The 15,682-nt window shown below is 43.8% G+C and overlaps 2 protein-coding genes across 2 annotated transcripts; both read right to left on the bottom strand.

Annotated features, from left to right (window-relative positions):
• Window positions 128–1,350, bottom strand: LOC8062164 (profilin-A). Its single transcript, XM_002456287.2, has 3 exons — window positions 1,106–1,350; window positions 802–939; window positions 128–688 (listed from the first exon to the last, which is right to left on the bottom strand). The coding sequence occupies exons 1-3, from the start codon at window positions 1,226–1,228 to the stop codon at window positions 554–556; spliced, it is 396 nt and encodes a 131-aa protein (XP_002456332.1). The 5' UTR covers window positions 1,229–1,350; the 3' UTR covers window positions 128–553.
• LOC8075549 (glucan endo-1,3-beta-glucosidase 13) lies at window positions 2,617–5,957 on the bottom strand. Its single transcript, XM_002456286.2, has 4 exons — window positions 5,621–5,957; window positions 3,957–5,231; window positions 3,062–3,092; window positions 2,617–2,976 (listed from the first exon to the last, which is right to left on the bottom strand). Exons 1-4 carry the CDS (start codon window positions 5,676–5,678, stop codon window positions 2,847–2,849), a joined length of 1,494 nt encoding a protein of 497 aa, XP_002456331.1. The 5' UTR covers window positions 5,679–5,957; the 3' UTR covers window positions 2,617–2,846.

Raw genomic sequence — 15,682 nt, 5'->3', positions numbered from 1 at the left:
AATATGACCTTAAAAATTTAGGCATTTTGTATTTCATCACTCCAAAGTAGTTGACATTTTGCATTTTGGATTCTAGGTTATTATGTTTAACTTTAAAAAAAATCCAGAAACGCAAAACTGACTCTTATTTTCATATAATTGCATATGCATTGAAAACTGGAAAAGATATTGCACGAAATACATACATATTCCCGTGTTACAAAAGAATAGGTAGGAGCAGTTCAATCACATATAGTATATATTGTTCCGGGTTTACAAATCATACGACAACCAAATTTTGGGGGTGAAATCACAAAATTATTTGCAAAAACGACACCAACAAATTACAAACAAAAACAAGAAAAAAAAAATCTCTGGTGATCGGCGACGGACGGGGGGAGAGAAATGCCGGGCGGAGGATCGGAGGTAATTAACGGAGCCACGCACAATCCCAGAGCGTGGGGACTAAAAAAAATGCGTGCGTATAGAGACTACTAAATGCTGGCGGTCGTATCGTTGCTGCTGGATGCTCGAAACATGGACAGGCAGGCAGGGGGTTGAAGCAATCATCCATTTACAGGCCTTGCTCTACGAGGTAGTCGCCGAGCCTCTCGACCACCATGTTGCACTGCCCGGGGGTCATGGGCTCGTCGTAGATGCCGATCACCAGCGCCTGTCCGGTCTTCTTCACGGTTATGCCTCCAGATCCCTGGAAAACCAAACAAGAAAAGGGGAAGATACCTGTGATCAGGAGCGAGATCGATCGACGGAGATATGATCGAGAGGGCGGTGGTGTCCGGCGACGGACGGACGGAACGGTACCTTCTTCCCGCGGATGACGGCGCCGGGCTCGCCTTGGATGACCATGTACTTGGTGGGGCCGAGGAAGAGGCCGGTCGGGGCCAGGAACCCGGGCTCGTCGAAGTCCTTCATGATGTTGGTCATCTCCTCAGGCTTGAACTGGAGGATCACGGCGGCGAGCCATCATCATCATCATCATCATCATCATGCGCGCGCAGAAGGACGAAACCGCGTGTCAACCGCCGTACGCGACCGATCCGATCGATCGGCGGTGGGCCGACGCAAGAGCGAGCGAGATCGAACAAGGAGAGAGGGGCGCGCTCACCTGCGGGAACGCGGTGCTCTGGGCCCAGACGGTGCCGTCGTGGCCGATGATGGCGGCGGAGGTGAGGTGGTGGCCCTCGATCTCGCACATGAGGTGCTCGTCGACGTACGTCTGCCACGACATCCTGTCCGGCGGCCTTGTTGCTGCGACGACCTGCAAGAGGAGGGCGACGACCGGCGGTGGAAGCTCGGTGTCTCTGGTGGGGGAGGAGAGCGAGCGCTCACGTACGCAGGTGTCCCGGGGCACGGCCGCGGTATAAATAGAGCCCGCGCGGCGTGGCGGAGGACTGCATCGCCACCACTTTGGCTTGGCGTCCGCGCCCAACCACAACCACCCGTTGCATCGCTAGCTCGCCCTTCAACCTCGCCCCCTCCTTTGGTGCGCCACCGCCAGCGCCACAGGGACGGACGACGTGCGAGATACCGCTCCGCTGGACGCCGGGCCCTGCACCTCGCTCAACTCGTACTGCCCGAGTGGCTGGCGGGCCATCAGAATCTTCACTTTCCAGCCTCTCTGCACGATGCCCCCCACCCTGGCCGAAAGCACCCGCCAAGCTGCTGCTCCTGCTGGCCTGGGCTGGGCTGGGCTGGGCTTCCTGCCCCCCCGCCCCCAATTCTCATATTCCCATGTTTATCTTCTTGTTAATCCCCCACCTTTGCTCAAAAAACAAAAAAAAGTTAATCTCCTCCTTGCATGTTTTCTCACTACTACCTGATTTCTGATGCATTAAGAGTGGGGGGAAATGAGCTTCCTTTTTCTTAGAAACTACCGCCAAGTGCCAACATTCAACAATCTCATGATCCCAATTCAACAATACTCCTTGAAGCTTATATCATTGAGACATCGCTGCTCGTGATATTACCGTGCACAGCTCTACTACAGCTTGCCTGATTTCACAAAGATCATTGGCAGCAAAGAAGCATTGAAGCATCAATACAGCTTAAAAGGAGACATCAGAATTCAGAGCACGCATATAGAGCATAATAATGAACTCCAGGACCTCTCTGACAACTGACTTCGGAGCTTTTCTGCAATCAAATGATGGTCCAGCTGCTGCACAGGGATTTGGCAAAGAACTTCCCACCTTAACATTTTCATCCACGCATCCAATAATCCATTGATGGTCCAATGTACGGAAAAGACTTGCTAGCAGCGATATATTCTCACATGCTACCTAGGCCTTGTTTAGTTCCGAAAAGTGAAAAGTTTTCGGTACTGTAGCACTTTTGTTTGTTTGTGACAAATATTATCCAATCATGGACTAACTAGGATCAAAAGATTCGTCTCGTGATTTACAGCTAAACTGTATAATTAGTTTTTGTTTTCGTCTATATTTAATGTTTCATGCATTTGCTACAAGATTCGATGTGACGGGAATCTTGAAAACTTTTTGGTTTTCGGGGTGAACTAAACAAGGCCTACCATGGTAGTTCAGAAAAAGAACCATACAAAAGAGATTAATGCAAAAATGCAAAATGCAAAATGCAGCGATGAAGAGAAGAGAACCGAAAGACAGCAGAAAAGGTTATCGAGTTCTTAAGGCCAGCTGATATATATTGTCTGCGCGACGATGTACATCTCAACTGACCAGAGAATTCCTACAGCAGCATAATATGCCTCTCTACTAGACTACTACTAGTCTACTGCTCATAGCAAAACAGAACATCGGCTGGTTACCAGCATTACGCAATTCACCTTTCATCTCCACATCTGCAGAGGCTAGCTGGAGCATTTCCATAGATCACAGCATAACTGCAGCCATCACGGGGGCCAGCATGGGGAGGAAAGTGGTGAAGTATTTGGCGCATGGAACTGGACCAGAGTTGCTCTGAGCTGGAAGAGATGTCGAATTCATTGTGCTCATCTTATTGCTTCAAGTTAGAAGGAAAAAAATGTTAGTGGAGTGTCACTGGAACTGTTTCTTAAAATACAAAGGAGTGAGAGAGTATTTCGTACCCTGCAGCCAAATAGACACAAGTGTCGTAACCTGCAAGCCAGAAATAAAAAAAGCAAAGAAGCTTATTAAATTGGTCAGAAAAAGGAACATACATTTATAATAGAGCTTATTGAAGGAACACACAATAATATATTCTCATGCGAATCAATATGCTACACTGAAACAATCGTTGCAACTATCATCAAAATTTTCATTGTTTCATATGCATTATAAGGGAATAAGTTGACCAATACAAGACTCTGGTAAACTACAATAAGCTAATAAAGTTAGAAAACTATAGCATCATCAGTAATCCACAAGTCGTTTCAACACTCGAAGAGTTACTGGAATGAGTTAAGAAAGTTAGAAAATTATAGCATCATCAGTAAGTCTTTTCAACAATTCAAGAGTTACTGAAATACCATCAAAGCATCAAATTTGATAACATATGAGTACGAGGGGAACAGACACTGCTTATGCCTGTATTCAGAACCACAATGATCTATGCAAGATGCATTGGAGAGAAACAGAAACCACAAGCTGAGAAAGCAAACTCACAATTGTAAGTAAGCTACTGTTCTCTCATAGACATCTATATATAGCCTAATAGCAAAAGACACCTCATCAACATGAAATTAGCTACTGCCTCCATTCCAAATTGTAAAATGTTTTAGCTTTCTAGATACATACCTTTCTAGTAATGTATCTAGTAAAGCCAAAGCATCTTACAATTTGGAATGGATGGAATACTAGTAAATGCTACAACCATCAGATTATATGAGCAGCTTATGTATATAACTGCAACATCAACTAAAGACATGCTCCACAACTTGAATATATGCACATGGATGTCATCAAATGAAACCATGCATAGCATCATGATCATCAAAACAGTAACAAGGATGGGATTCTTACTTGGATCTTTCGTCGTTCGTATTCCCGCACCACTGAAGTCACAGGCCACAACGTTGGCTCCATTTTGCTGGTAGTAGCTATTGAATGCATATGAAGCATGGGAAGCTAAAGTGTCCGGCTGGTAGCAGGGTTGGCTTGGTTGAATGGCAGAGCAATCTACGTTGCCTGGACCACATGCCCAGTTGAGGGCATTCTGCAGATCTGTTTCTGATGCATTAGCTGAAGCAATACACCAGGTACCATTTGCACTTGTAATGTTTGCTCCAGTCATAACATCCACATTGCCTCGGCCCGTCCAATCAAGGCTGTAGATAGAGCTCTTATCAGGAAAAAACAGTCCCCAGTTCCTCTCCGACTCAATGCCAGGTTTCCTGTTCTCATTGAACAATGAAAATATGTAGACATCAATTTCTTCCCCTGGTTTCGCAGGCGTGCCACTGTCATTAACAACATGGCGTATCAAATTGGTATTGTAAGTCTGAGCATTGTCTGGAGTGGCTCCAGTCTCCTTGGCCGCCCCTTTGTTTGGCCACCCTGACTCAGTGATCATGATCTTCAGAGTTTTGAAGTTCAGAGCCATGAGCGCAAAGAAGATGGAATCAACCTGGGCATCAAACATGTTAGTGTAAACCAGTCCAGTGTTTGGGTCAATCACATCCTGAGACTGTGGCGAGAACAGGGCGTAGTTGAGGGACACATTGCTCGGTGAGTTCTGGTACGCATAGTAGGGGTATAAATCCACCATGAACGGCGCCTGATTCTCCACAAGGAACTCGAGCATAGGCTTCAAGAAGTAGGCGTAGCTGCTGTTGAACGCCCCAGCAGACGGCGGGAACGACCGTGACAGTATCCCGAGCGAGTGGGTGCTGGAGATGGTGATCTTCTTGTGCAGGCCGGCCTTCTTGAGTGCGGTGTGCACATTGCGCATGGCAGGCACGACGAGGGCGGAGACGTTGGTGGGGCTCTCGGTGACCTCGGCGCCGACGGTGATGTAGGTGATCATGGTGGCCGGGTAGTAGGGGAGAATGCTGTTCTTGAGCCATGTGTCGACGTTGGACTGGTACTGCGCGAAGGCGAGGAGGTCGGAGTTGGGGACGCCGACCATGAGCTCGACGCCGGTGTTGGCGAAGGCCTTGATGACGTCGATGTTGGTGTCGTAGATGCGCACGTACTTGATGGATTGCTGCTGGATTAGCTGCGCCACCTTGTCCGGCGCCGGCAGGTCGTCGGCGTTGCGGCCGTAGCAGACGCCAATCTTGCCGCCGTGGCATTGCCCTGCGATTGCGCATGTGCTGTTTTGATTACCACCAGCGCGAACAGAGCAAATACAGTGATTTGGGCTTTAAAAGTTCTTTTATTTTCTTTTCTTTTCGTAAAAACAGCGATAAATCTTCGGCTCTGGGTTTAGATGGAAAGAAAAGAATATGTTGCAGGGATATATAGATTCAAAAAAGGGGAGCAATGAAGTGGAACATTCCCCCTCTAAAAACACTCAAGAACACGCAGCAAAACATCAAGACCACTAGTCCAGAGCAAGAAGAATCGAATCGTGTCCTTTTCCTCAAGCACGCAAGGCATCTCGCCGTCCGCGCATTGCTAACAACACTAACGAGTGCGCAACTGGTGAAGGGTCGTAACATTCAAGAACAACGAGCGCAACTCACCGACGAGCAATAAGAAGAGGAGAATAGGGAGCGCCGCCAGCATAAGCCGCCCCGCCATTGCCGACCGAGCGCCGAGCCCTGGCACCGCCGCCACTTCTAGTTCTAGCCCTCGGTGTCCGCGCTCGAAACGGCAATGCGCCGGCCTCACCGTTGGGGAGGAGAGGTCAGACGTCAGAGGCAGAGAGCCGGAGAGGGGAGGAGTAGTGTGAGAGTGAGGACAAGACGAGACAGGCACGGGAGCACGGATGACGAGTGCAGCCGCTGAGCCACTGGCTGCGACGCAGGCAGAGCAGGAGGGGCTGCTGGAGTGAAGTGCGTGACGGCTGTTGCGGGCGCGGACGCCAGCCGGGGGCTATGAAATGGAGCTGTGGACGTTTAAACAAGGCCGGCTCAAGTCCGGAACGGAACAGAAGAGAAACGGAAGGCCGAGGAGTAGTAGAGTAGAAAACGGGGGCGAGGAATGTCTGCTGGTAAGGTTCTCGCATGGACCACGACCACACGAACACAAAAGGGACCCACATGTCAGTTGGGGCCTAAAAAATGTCTTTCCACGATGAGAGGTCGTGCTATACCTGTGACCTTATGTAATAATCCATCAATATTAAAAATTAGCAGCTAAAATTATTACTAATTACTACTGAATCCAGTGCAAACAAACCTACTAATATACTGTATAAGTTAATTATTAGCTGGGGGGCTCGTAACACGTGCTAAAAATTAGCAGGAGGTTTAGAGTTGTTAATCTATATCTATCTATAAAGAGCCAAAATTTCTCAAGAAGGCGTCGCGAGCGCGAGGAGGACGACAACGCGGTGCGGTGGTCCGGTGGCGCCTCAGATCTGGCTCTGAGATGGTAGGCCTATTCTATTTTCCATTCTGTTTTTGTCGAGTGCGCCACTGCCATGAGCCCATGACCCATGAGAGAGTCGGCAGTAGACGACGTGGGTGGCAAAGGAGGCGGCGCAAGGTAGCTGGCCGGGCGGCCGATTCTGTTGCGAGGGAGGCGACCGAGCACTGCAGGTGCAGGAGAAGGGGGCGCGGGTGCGGGCGTGCGGCCAGCCAAGATGCAGATAAGATTTGGCTTCTTTTCCTTCTTATATTGTTTTTCCTTTTGTTTTTCATTTAGTTCCACATTCTAACTTTTCTTTTTTTTCTGTTTTTTCTTGGACCTGTTTCTTTTTCTTGTTCAACACTAAGGCCTCGTTAGTTCTAAAAATTTTTGCAAAATAAATACTGTAGCACTTTTGTTTGTATTTAACAAATATTATTCAATTATAGACTAACTAGATTTAAAAAAATTTATCTCGTAAATTACAGGTAAACAGTGTAATTAGTTATTTCTTTTATCTATATTTAATGCTCCATACATATGCCGCAAGATTTGATATGATGAAAAATCTGAAAAATTTTACAAATTTTTTTGCAACTAAGGCCTTGTTCAGTTCCTTTGCAAAATAAACACTATAGCATTTTCGTTTGTATTTGACAAATATTGTCCAATTATGGATAACCAGGTTCAAAAGATTCGTCTCGCAAATTACAGATAAATTGTGCAATTATTTATTTTTTATCTATATTTAATGTTTCATGTATATGCTGTAAGATTCGATGTGACGGAGAATCTGAAAAATTTTATAAAACTTCTTGGGAACTAAACAAGTCCTAAGAACGGCTAACCTTTTTCGTGTGTTGATTTGACTTATTTATCCAAAATAGAGTCCTTATTAGTGAATAGGAATCCAAATAAAAAAGAAAAGAATAACTCTATTTCTCTTCTCTTCTATCTTTCCTTTCTTTCCTGTTGTCGGCGTCGGTCACCAAGTGCGCCACCGAATACACTGTTGCCCATATTCGTCGGAGCAGGATGGGATGCGTATGGGGTTGCTAGCTTCCACTGGTGGGCCCCACGTCCAGCCATGGTCGTCATTGCCCTTGCGGAGGCGTGCGACTAGAGTGGGAAGGGACGACATCGTGGCGCGTGGCGATGGGCGTCGGCGGAGAGGCCACACAGGGATGAGGAGAGACGGTGCGAGGATGGCTTGCCGCAGAGGCGCATGAGGGTGCAGTCGCAATGGCAGGGCACAAAGGTGCTTACTAGGAGGAAGTGAGGGAGGGCGTACGGGCATGGAGGGTGGAGGCAGCATGGGCGGAGATGCGGTGTGTATGCACGTCGAGAGAGGAAATAAGGTTGAAGGAGATGCGGTTTACTTCGTACGCATGCGTGGTGAGCAGATAAGATTGGAAGAGAAAAAAAAAAGGAAAACATGGTATTATGGACATTTCACTATTTTGAACTATGAAATAAAATTGTTTTGCCAAAAGGTCTAAAAAAGCGCTTGAGCTGTACAAGTGAATCTGTTCCATAAGTGAAACTAGAACTAAAGTTGTTTTGACGGGTGTTGGAGCTCTACCAAACTAACCCATAATTGGATATTGGATTCGAATACGTATTATCAGGGCAGCGAATAGGTAAGGAGCGCATGCGTTATGTTGCCTATCCGTTCATGGGCGATGGAGCCAGATTTTTTTCCCTTTCTCCAGGAGGAGAGGGGTTAATCCGATATTTGGTTTGGTTGCGTTGAACGGGGTGGCCGGGGGTTGGTGTATATAATTATTTTATTAATAAATAATTAATTAAGTAATAGTAATAGCTAATGGCAGCATTATCCACATTATACAACAAATTGCATATTTTCTATGATACAATAAATAATATCTTCAATGGTAATAAATTGGAAAATTCCCATTACCTCAAGACTATGTTGCACCGTGTGATATTATTATTAAATGTTAATGGTGTGTGTTATTGGAGAGAAAGTAAAACACATTGCTTTGTTTTAATTAACTTTTAGTCCCGTTGCAACGCACGGGCATTTTTACTAGTAGTTTGATAATAGCTCAATATACACCTTTAACTCACTACTCCGTATCTAGGTGGATCCAGACATCCCGTACTAAAAATTGGTTAGCTAAAAGATAGCAGCTTTTAAATATTGTCTAGCTAATTTTTAGTGCTCCGAATTGAAACAAGCTTTTTATATGCTTATAAAGATTATAAAAAATGCAAAGTATACAATTTGATTTTTTTACCGATTGTACAAGAATCCAGATGCAAGCCGATATGTTTGCATACTGTAAGTGCATTATGCAATTCTTTAGGCCTTGTTTAGTTCTAAAAATTTTTGGAAAATCGACACTGTAGCACTTTCGTTTGTATTTGACAAATATTGTTCAATCATGGACTAACTAGACTCAAAAGATTTGTCTCGTTAATTCCGACTAAACTGTGCAATTAGTTTTTATTTTCGCATATATTTAATACTTTATACATACGTCTAAAGATTCGATATGACGGGAAATCTAAAAAATTTTACAAAAATTTTTAGAACTAAACAAGTTAACCCAAGTGAAACGACAAGAGCTGAGAACGAAGAAGCGTTTTTTTTTCGTGAAAAGCATACTAGACAGAGGAGGGAGAAGGCCCATGTTTTCTCCTTTTCTCCAAGAACAAGGAAACCTACTCGGACTTTGGAGGAGGCTTTGCGTGACCAAAGAGCCTGCAACTTTATGCTCACGCCGCAAATTCATTCTCACCTGGCTTTTCGTTAAAGAAAAAGCTGGCAATATTTCACAAGCAATAAATAATTATCCTGCAACATAATATCCGTTTTGCCATGTTTCTTCAGATCTCATCAAAAATAAAATTTGTCTTTGTAATGTACTTTCTCCGCACCCATAAAATAAATCGTTTTTTATAAGATTTAAATCAAACATTGGGAATATAAATTATAAATAATTTTTAAGTTTTAAATTTGAAAATGTAAAACCATATAAATAGATTTGTTTTGAAAAATAGTTTTATAAAAGTATACATATAAGTATTTTTATAAAAATAAAGAGTTAAATTTAGGCTTTATAGATTCTGTCATTGTCCTAAACAATTTTTTATATGTATTGAGGGAGTATAAATATATATGTTATTAAACTTTTTTTTGACATCTCTCATGTAGATACAGCTGTAGCGTCTATTCGTATCCAAGACCAGGAGCATACACCTGCGTCGTATTGTACTCCACTGTACTCCTACGTGGATACCGCCATACCGGTCTGTCCAGGTCGGCAGAGCGGGGACCCGAGACCGGGGAAGCAGACGGCACACCACACCGGTAACCGAGGCAATTACAGCGACAGGTCGCATCGCAGCGCAGCACGCTGTGCGGGGCCCTGCATCGGTAAAGCTGGCGCCGTGCTCTCTTTCTTGGCTTGTTGCGCCTTGCCGTTCCTTTCTCTTTCCGTGCTCGCATTTTCGAGAACGCAAGGTGATGGAACTCCGCGCCAAAGAATTGAAATTGTCAGCATGCAGTGACGCGCACACCGAGACGCAGCTGTTTTTTCCCCCGCCTACCGAGAGCATGAGCTAAATTTTTAATCAGATTATATCATCAATATTAAAATCAATACAATGTCGTTAACCATAGAGACAGTTTTAAATAATTTAAATGATGCATACCATCTGTAATAGTAAAATGAGAGAGATTTACTTATATGGTTTTTAAAAAAAATTATATATCTTCCTCGTGTGACTTTTTTTAAACTTTCTACTATGGCCGTCAAATGAATTTTCCTTCTTTATATGGTCTTTTGTCCGTTTTCAGCACTTAGAGGTGTTAAGTGGAGAGTAAAAAGATCATAATGCCTCTAGCATGAATTTTGTTTTTGCAAAGTTTGGTTTGTTTCTTGTATAAATGAAATTTTTGAGCACATATTGTACTGTATTGTGATGTTGTCCAAATATTTATTATGATCCAAATATGTATTGTTATAATATCTAAGTAGTCAATTTATTTGTTTACTATTACTCAGAATATACAAGAAACTAACCAAATTTTACGATTTTTTTTCACGCCAGGGATATTATGGTCTTTATAACCTCCACTTAACACCGTTAAGTATTGGAAATAGATAGAAGGCCATAGAAAGAATAAAAGTTTGTTAAAGGGTCATAGAAGAAAGTTTTTTAAAAAAGACCATACAAAAAAGACATTTTTTGAGAGCCATATAAGTAAATCTCTCATAAAACTAATATCTTTTATGTTGTTAAAGTAGCCATAGATACAAATTTTAAATAGTTTTACCACACACTTTGTTATTCACAGATAAAGGTTATAAAAAACTAAATATATTTATGTACTCCCTCTGTCTCTGAAAGCACCAACTTCTAGAGTTGTCCTAAGTCAAACTTTTAAAACTTTGACCAAATTTATAGAAAAAAACGCTAAGATTTATAGTACCAAATTAATACCATTAGATTTATCATAGAATATATTTTCATAAGATACTCATTTTATATCATAGATATTGATACTCTTTTGTATAAAGTTAGTTAAAGTTAAAAAAGTTTGACTGACATGGATTCTAGGAGTTGAAGCTTTCAGGGACGGAGGGAGTATATCTGTATGAATAGAAGGGCTATATTGAGGCCTTGTTTAGTTCCAAAATTTTTTACAAGATGGACATTGTAGCATTTTTTTTTGTATTTGACTAACTAGGCTCAAAAGTTTCGTCTCGCAAACTACAGATAAACTATACAATTAGTTATTTTTTTATTTATATTTAATATTTTATGCATGTACCGCAAGATTCAATGTGATGAACAATCTAAAAAAAATTATATTTTTTTTGAACTAAACAACGCCTGACGCTAATGCAAATACGAATATCGAATAGTTTTTTTTTCCAAAATCTCGATCTATGCACACCCTCCCTTGCCTTAACCCGACAACCCATGTACTGGACCTATATATGGCCACTGTGTCGTGTCGCGCTGTGCCGGTCGTGCGATACCTGGCCGTGTCATGAGCCAGACCTTTGGCCCACAGCACAACACATGGACCGATTTTTCGTGTGGTGCCACACATGGGCCATGACCATTTTCGCCGTGTCGTGCCAGCCCGTGGCCCGTCGGCCGAGACAAAACTTAATTTCAACAAAAAATTCACAAGTGTTCAAAGCACTTCTTCATTTTCATACCAGTTCAGTTCAAAGTTTCAAACTTCAAAGAAATTGCACATAAAGACAAAAAAAATAGCACACGAAGACAATAAAAACAGCACACATCCGCAGCCACAGGCATCGTCACCATGGCCGATGGAGGGAGGGGAGGCCGATTCCAACCCCTAGCAATAGCTCTAGCACCGTCCCTCAAGAGTGGATATGTGCGCTTTTGGCGGCCTTGTCATGGCGTCTCCAGAGGAGGACAACTCAGCGTCAGGCACCAACCTCGGCAACCCGCGAAGAAGATGAACAAGAACAAGAAGAACAAAGGTAAGAGGAATCAGGAATCTCAAGAAGATGAACAAGTCGACTCACCTATGCCACTAGAGCCCAGTGCCGCAGAAGAGGCCAGAGTGCCAGCATCCAAGCAAAGAACGAGACAACCACTGTTAAACTGATGGCGAGCGGCGGCAGAAGAACAGACATGAGAACTCACATGGTACACCCAAGGAGGAGGAGGACTCGAGGAGGGAAGGGAAAGGAGGTAGGAGAGGGAGGGGTGGCAAGGCGAGCCGACGAGGTCACTGACTGGAGCAGGGTCCGAGAGCTCAAAGTGAGCAGGCCACCGCGCGGCGTCCGGAGGGGGAAAATGAGATTAGGGTTAGGGATTTGGGAGGGGGCGACGTGGTGGCGTTTATATACGCGCTAGTGGGCTTAACGACGCTCATGGGCTAGGCGAAATGAGCCATTTGAGGGGGCCGTGCCGCCCACCTTGCCGCGCCCTGGCTGTGTCGTGCTCGTGCCGTGTCATAGGCTAGGTCAGCGGCCCAGGTACGACACTGGCCACCGAGCCGTGCCAGCACGGGCATGAAGTCTGTCGTGTCGTGCCAAAAGGGTGTGCCGACGGGCCGTGGGCCGCATGGCCGGATATAACTGGACCGACATGGGGCTAGACACATTTTACCGGAAACTGGAAAAGGTACATAGACATGGGTCGGAAAATACCATACAAATATACTCCCAATCTTGAAAAGCTTTAACTTTTAGAATTTGTGTCAGTCAATTTATTTTTAAGTTTGACTAACTTTATATAAAAAACATCAATATCTATGATATAAAACGATATCTTATGAAAATATATTTTACTATAAATCTAATGGTATTAATTTGTTAATATAAATCTTAATGATTTTTTCTATAAATTTAGTTAAAATTTAAAAAGTTTGACTTAAGACAACTCTAAAAATTAAAGCTTTAGGAGAAAAAGAGTAGCCTAACCAGTTGTAAGAAAGTTTGTACCTGTATGAACACATATCGTTATTACTTTTGTTTCATAAAAATAGCTCTTGACTCCTTCGCAGACACAATGGCAGAAAATCAGAAAAATAGGAACAACAATTTCGATGAAGAAAAAAAAAACAACTAGAGCTCGATAGGAGCGTGGGCTACAGCCCAGCAAATTTTCAAGGTGGGCCTGATTTGGGCCTTACCATGCACGACTCCTTGACTCAACCAGAGTAACTAATTCTGGCCCTGGCCCCCACGCCTCGTTGTTTTCCACCTTTTTTTTTTCTTTGATGACACCGTCGAAATTCGAGTCATCCGCAACTCTCAAGTTCCTGTGTTGGAAACAGACTCCAAATTCTGTAACTCTGGGTATGGCAATCTGGCATGCCTTTTGATCGGCCCGTTCCTCGTCGCTTCATCGTCTTGTTGAGACAGTTTAGCTACATTTGTCGCTACGACACATGCATACCAGAACTCTCGCCGTCGGCCCGTCACCATTCATGAAAGCATCATGATCTGGCTACAATCTGCCGAACTACTCCGTATGACCAAATCATGGTCGGGAATAGAAATAGCCATCCCTCCTTATCCATACGGCTGACCAGACCAGCCCAGCTCGCCTCGCCTTTCCTGTGCCGCGTCGTGCGTTCCAACTCCAACCTCCACCCATCTCCTCTCCCCAGCAGCCGGTCGATCGGCCGCCCGCCACCTTCCCACCTGCATCCCAATCCAATCTGCCCAACTGATCGATCTCTCTGCCGACCGGCGGATATGACCATGCTCATTGGCTGCGCAACGGCCAGTCCGGTAAGGTCGTACAGAATCAGAAACCGCCCGTTTGTTGAAACCGCCGCCGCCACTTGCCTGCAACACAGGACCTGATACGGTACGGTGATACGGTGAAGTCTGAAGTGATGGTAAACCGGACAACGTTGGGCGCTTCGGAACGTTTTCGTAGGAAACCAGGGCGGAGGAGAGGAATTAGCTGTAGTACCTTTGAGTCTTTGACCGCGTGGATTCTGAATTCAGCTTGCATTGCGATCCATTCCATACAGATACAGCGGGTACGTTGCTTGGATCCTTCGTTCGTTCACTGAATGCAAGGAGCTCAAGTCCGCGACGCCTCTTCGTTGTCGCGTAGATTCAGACATGAGACATGCCGTTAAGCCAGGGCTCAAGAATAGTAGAAGCTACTACTACTAGGAGCTCTGACTGTGTCCGTCGGCAGGAATCTAAGGCCTTGTTTACTTCGCAAAATTTTGGTTTTTTGGTTACTGTAGCATTTTCGTTTTTATTTGACAAACATTGTCCAATCACGGAGTAACTAGGCTCAAAAGATTCATCTCACAAATTTCAGATAAACTGTATAATTAGTTTTTATTTTTATTTAATGCTTCATGCATGCGACCAAAGATTCGATGTGACGGAGAATCTTGAAAATTTTTGCGAACTAAACAAGGCCTAAGAACGATTTGGCATCCAAAACCATCAAACGGTCGTCAAATGTTAGGTTTGACTGTTTGAGCGAGGCGTCGTGCGAGACACGAGAGCAATGTGAGAGAGGATTCGTAGTTGCCTAGGAGTACCATGTAACCCATCGTGGAGTGCCAGCGAGTGGTTTCTCTCTCTCGAGAGAGACGGCTGAGGCCTTGTTTAGTTCTAAAAATATTTTAGATTTTGGTACTGTATTATTTTCGTTTTTATTTGACAAATATAATCTAATTATGTATTAACTAGATTCAATTTCATATCGTGATTTACAGATAAACTATACAATTAGTTTTTATTTTTATCTATATTTAATGCTTCATGTATTTGCCGGAAATTTTGAAAAGTTTTTTGTTTTCAGAGTCACAGGATATTGTATGGAGTACTGTACTCCGTAGCAGATAGCACTAACTATTGTACCAGAGAAGCACACGTAGCATACTGCTATTGCAAGAACGGATATGTATACCTCGGCATCCATCCATAGCGCCGGCTGGACCTACGCACCTTTTCTCGTCCGTCTCCTTTTGTCCATTCCAAAGTGCGGGTCCGTTATTGTTGAGTCGGCTCCCACGACAGTAACGCTGACAATGAGAGCTCAGACAGACCTGTTCGTTTGGCTGCTGAAAGCTCAAGCGATTGCACAGGTCCTCCGACAGCAGGCGAGCACCATGCAAGCTTGGCAAGTGGCCAGTGGCTCAACGGGAATACGCAAATATTAGTAACTAGGGGTTGAATCATGTTTAAAAAATAAAATAAAAAAACATAGCACCATAATTGGATCTCAGAAAAAAAGGGGAAAGGCTGATTTCGACCTAAAGTTGGATAAAGAGTTATCAATCGTCTATTGATAATACTCCCTGCATTTTTTTAAAGCACATTGTTTTGACGTTGTCTTAAATCAAACATTTAATTTGACCACAAATAACTTTTTTGGGGGTTGAGTTTCAATATGTGAAAGTGATGTAAGCAACATTTTTGCTTAACTAATATCTTTAATTAATGTCGAGAAAACCGGCCATTAGGACTGCTCTCATGTGAAAATTACTATGGTTTTTATGTTTTTGTAATTTATAATGCCACAAATTGCAATGAAGTCTCTATTGAGTGTTATGAGAGTTTTATGGACATAAAACATGGTGACATCTCGTCAAAAATGAGCCGTCGTTGTTTTCCACGCGTTGGAAAGCCTAGACCCACATTGATCCAGTTCGTTTCATGTCATCTGATGCAATGAGGTAAGTTGCAGCTACTCCTCGCACGCGCTCTTTGGTTTACAAAATGTTTATTTGC

Source organism: Sorghum bicolor, chromosome 3 (genome assembly GCF_000003195.3).
Source record: "Sorghum bicolor cultivar BTx623 chromosome 3, Sorghum_bicolor_NCBIv3, whole genome shotgun sequence".
In the NCBI taxonomy this organism is placed as follows: domain Eukaryota; kingdom Viridiplantae; phylum Streptophyta; class Magnoliopsida; order Poales; family Poaceae; genus Sorghum; species Sorghum bicolor.
This window is presented reverse-complemented; position numbering and strand designations above follow the sequence as displayed.

Coding starts and splice junctions, on each gene's coding strand:
- LOC8062164 (XM_002456287.2), bottom strand. CDS start 1,228: ATGTCGTGGCAGACGTACGTCGACGAGCACCTCATGTGCGAGATCGAG. Junction 940..1,105: donor AGAGCACCGCGTTCCCGCAG/GTGAGCGCGCCC, acceptor GTGATCCTCCAG/TTCAAGCCTGAGGAGATGAC. Junction 689..801: donor CCGTCATCCGCGGGAAGAAG/GTACCGTTCCGT, acceptor TTGGTTTTCCAG/GGATCTGGAGGCATAACCGT.
- LOC8075549 (XM_002456286.2), bottom strand. CDS start 5,678: ATGGCGGGGCGGCTTATGCTGGCGGCGCTCCCTATTCTCCTCTTCTTA. Junction 5,232..5,620: donor CCTCTTCTTATTGCTCGTCG/GTGAGTTGCGCT, acceptor GCGCAATCGCAG/GGCAATGCCACGGCGGCAAG. Junction 3,093..3,956: donor ACGAACGACGAAAGATCCAA/GTAAGAATCCCA, acceptor TCTGGCTTGCAG/GTTACGACACTTGTGTCTAT.